This window comes from Bidens hawaiensis, unplaced genomic scaffold (assembly GCF_021521415.1).
Source record: "Bidens hawaiensis isolate Kalapana, Puna unplaced genomic scaffold, B.hawaiensis_p1.1 tig00050094_1, whole genome shotgun sequence".
NCBI classification, from domain to species: Eukaryota; Viridiplantae; Streptophyta; class Magnoliopsida; order Asterales; family Asteraceae; genus Bidens; species Bidens hawaiensis.
In genome coordinates this window covers 8,584-12,148 of record NW_027498989.1, presented here as the reverse complement: position 1 = coordinate 12,148, position 3,565 = coordinate 8,584, and the positions used below count along the sequence as shown (strand labels likewise).

The following is a 3,565-nucleotide window of genomic DNA, read 5'->3' as shown; positions in this document are numbered from 1 at the left end:
TTACAACATATATTACATGTAACAAAAAAAAAACGATCTTACATAGGGTTTTCGCGGGTTTTCACAACTCAAGTGGGTTTTCATTTTAACCTTACCTTATATATATTTTACAGTGGACGATTTAAAATGTACAATTCATTACTGCAATAATATATGCATGAATGCACAAGTTTTTTAAAAGATAAATATTTATAACCTTATGTTTTCATATACTTACGTATCTAGCCCTTTATCTTTTTTATAAAAAAACATAAACAAACTTTTTACAATTCAAAATTTAAGAAATACTTACAACTTTGACCCCTCATGTTTATCCAAAGATTACTTGATTTTATTTTTTTTACTTCTTATATGTTTTATAAAAATATGATTAAAAGTACTCAGCTTATATAAATATCAAAATATTCCAGACGAACTTAAGTCTAGCTTGGTATGAAGTTTGAGTCGAACTTGAGCTAGGCTTGGCTTGGCTTCGCTTGCTAACAATTCGTATTGTTTTCCGCTGCATCGCGTAGGCACTTGACTAGTTCTAATAAATATATAAACTGCGCGCCATGGCACATTTGTAATTAAGAGAATATAAACACACATATAAACTTGAAAACTTCAAGGAACTAAAAAAATATTTAAGTGCTATAATATATTTTAGTGTTTATTTTGGCATCACGTAAATATATTTTCTAGTTCAATGATCATGGAAGTGGATTAAAATGCGTGGGGATTCTCTCCAATGGCCATGGAAGTGGATTAGAAATCCAACCTTATTACAGGAATGGAGGGAGATTGGGAGTGTTATGGCTCTGCAGAATATGGTCACACTCATGGGAGAGGTCTTCGTTATTAGTCTTGCTAAACTATTGTAGTATTAAATTTTTAACCTTTAACAAATAGCCATATGCTATTTGAATCAGAATTGATGTTTGTAAGAGGCATTTTTTTTTGGTTATTTGCAATTTATTAAGAAGTAGTGTTTAGAACGAAATGGTAGGCATACAGACTACGAGCTGCACCGCTAGCACCTTTTTTGATAACGAAATAAAGTCGTTTAAAAATTTTGTTTTAAAAGGAGGTGCTAATAGTAGTTGATGTGAAATTTGTGAATATGTGATCGTTTTTATTTGAAAATAAATAACGCTTCAATTGGGCCGAATAGTTTCATGGGATTTTGGGCCGGACATCCTCGAATCAATATGACAATATATTTTACATTTTAATATTTTGATTGAAAAGTTTGCATATATTGAATTTTGCAAACGTACTATTTACATCCAGAAGCATGTTGTATGATCAATGATGTAACAAATATCCTACAACGTATAGTTTAATATTACACATGTTTTTGAGGCTCGGATGTTTAGTATTTGTCTTTTGACATATCTAAGTATGTTCTTTATAAGTCTGAACCAAAACTAGTATGGATGTTTCGATGCTGGTTACTTCCAATGTACAATATACAGTTTTTCTAATAATAACTTACAAGATCATCGATAATTCTTATACATGCATCACGTATAGGATAGTGCCACATTAATGGAACCTTGAGATCATCTAAACGTTTAAACCTAAGAATATATTAACTATGAATTTGTCTATAATTTGTAACTTACTATAAAACTTTTATATATGGTAAAATACTATTTGTTTATCATTAAAAGAACAAAGCCGGAACTCGGAAGCCCTAATACAAGTACCTAGAAATAGAATTTAAGCCAACAAAATTGTTGGTTAAAACTTTTACAAGAGCATACACCGTGCGATTTTGTCTTATTAAAAACACTTAAATTAAAGACATAAATGTTGTTTTAAGGATTCTCGGGGTATTGAAACATGTTGAATGATGGATTAACAATGCTGAACCCACCATCAATAAATAGATTTTGTCCGCTAATATACTTTGCTTCGTCACTCACAAGAAAAAGGGCGGCCTTAGCAACATCATCTGTCCTAAGTGTCACTCCCTTAAGATTGGCTAGTTGATTCATCGCATTTTCTAGCGCCTCTGCTTCAAGCCCGACAAAACTCGTGGCTAAAGGTGTGACCATAGCATAAGGCGACAGACAATTGACACGAATACCAAATTGTCCAAGTTCGATTGCTAGATTCTTGGTTAGACCGGCTACGGCATGCTTTGCACAACAATAAGCAAGTTAGGCTGCATCACCAACATTTGAAGAAATGCTAGCCGTAGATATTATTGAGCCAGCTCGTGCCGGAACCATAACTCTTGCAGCATGTTTCATGCTTAGAAACACGCCTGTGACATTGACACTAAGCACACGTTCAAAGTCGGTTTTTTCATTATCAACGATGCGTTGCTTGTTTGGATCTACGATCCCTGCGTTACAAAACATTATATCGAGCTTCCCATAAGTTTCAACTGCAATATCTACTGCGTTTTTCACATGATCTTCGTTTGTTACATCACAATGGACATATATTGAGTTTGATGATCCTATGGACTCACAAACTGTTTGACCAAGTTGATCTTGCACATCCGCAATTACAACCTTTGCTCCATGTTCAGCAAAGAGTTTTGCAGTGCACTCCCCAATTCCACTCGCTCCTCCGGTTATCAATGCTACCTTTCCTTCTAGCCTACATATGGTTTTTACCCAAATAACGTATTTTTCCAAGATATCTTCTAAAGTAATAAAAGACAATATAAATAAAATCCTCTATTGATCGTTTTTTCTATAGGTTTTTTAGAAGCATACAACCATTTTCTCATAAATACAAAAAAAAAATAATAATAAAATAAAGAACCCTGCATACGAGTGTACTCAAATAAATTGAGCAAACACATATAAAAAGGTCACAGCATAAAAAACTAACCTTCTTGTAAGGCTTGTCATTGTCTTTCGATAACACAAAGAGAGTTGGCTTAAGGAGAAGATGATATAAGAGATATAGAGAGGATTAGTCCAGCTATCTCTCATATACATGCATATGTGTGTATATATATAGACATATGGTGAGGTAGCATATTGATTATTATTGAATATTTGTTATGAAAATCTTAATACTTAAAAGAACTAAAATCAACTCTAAAACCAAACCAAATGAAACAAATAATTAGTAAGGTAATATATAAATGGAACCAGCCAAAATTTAACCAGCTAATGGCATCAAGGAATCTTTTTTCAATTTATATATAAGGATTTGTGATATTAAAGTATTAGTAGTACTATTTTTATAGTCGAGCTATTTTGTAGTTTATTAACTTAGCTTAGCTAATCGAGGTTTGCCCCAAATCAAATTATTTAACAATTTTCAAGCTATATTTGAGCTATTTGGTTTGGTAAAATCTTCATTTAGTTTGGTAACAATTTGGTAAACCCATAGTAGCGTCCAGATAGCAATACAACTATACAAGTATAGCATATCAAGTGGCACTTGATCAAATGCCATAAATATACGTACATCTTTACCCAAAGGCTAAAACCACACTCGAAGACAAGTTTTTTAACTTTTTCCTTAGGTAGTAGAGTAATCTACTAATTCACTAACTTTTGAGTTTTCGTATTTATAATTTATCTGGTTAAAAAAGTTATATGAAAATTAGAAT

At 32.3% G+C, this 3,565-nt stretch overlaps 1 protein-coding gene across 1 annotated transcript; it reads right to left on the bottom strand.

The window, feature by feature from the left end:
- Positions 1-1,776: 1,776 nt before the first annotated feature.
- LOC143598404 (secoisolariciresinol dehydrogenase-like) lies at positions 1,777-2,908 on the bottom strand. The gene is made up of 2 exons (XM_077076629.1): positions 2,833-2,908; positions 1,777-2,595 (listed from the first exon to the last, which is right to left on the bottom strand). Exons 1-2 carry the CDS (start codon positions 2,850-2,852, stop codon positions 2,148-2,150), a joined length of 468 nt encoding a protein of 155 aa, XP_076932744.1. The 5' UTR covers positions 2,853-2,908; the 3' UTR covers positions 1,777-2,147.
- Positions 2,909-3,565: the final 657 nt, after the last annotated feature.

Coding starts and splice junctions, on each gene's coding strand:
- LOC143598404 (XM_077076629.1), bottom strand. CDS start 2,852: ATGACAAGCCTTACAAGAAG. Junction 2,596..2,832: donor ATGACAAGCCTTACAAGAAG/GTTAGTTTTTTA, acceptor AACCATATGTAG/GCTAGAAGGAAAGGTAGCAT.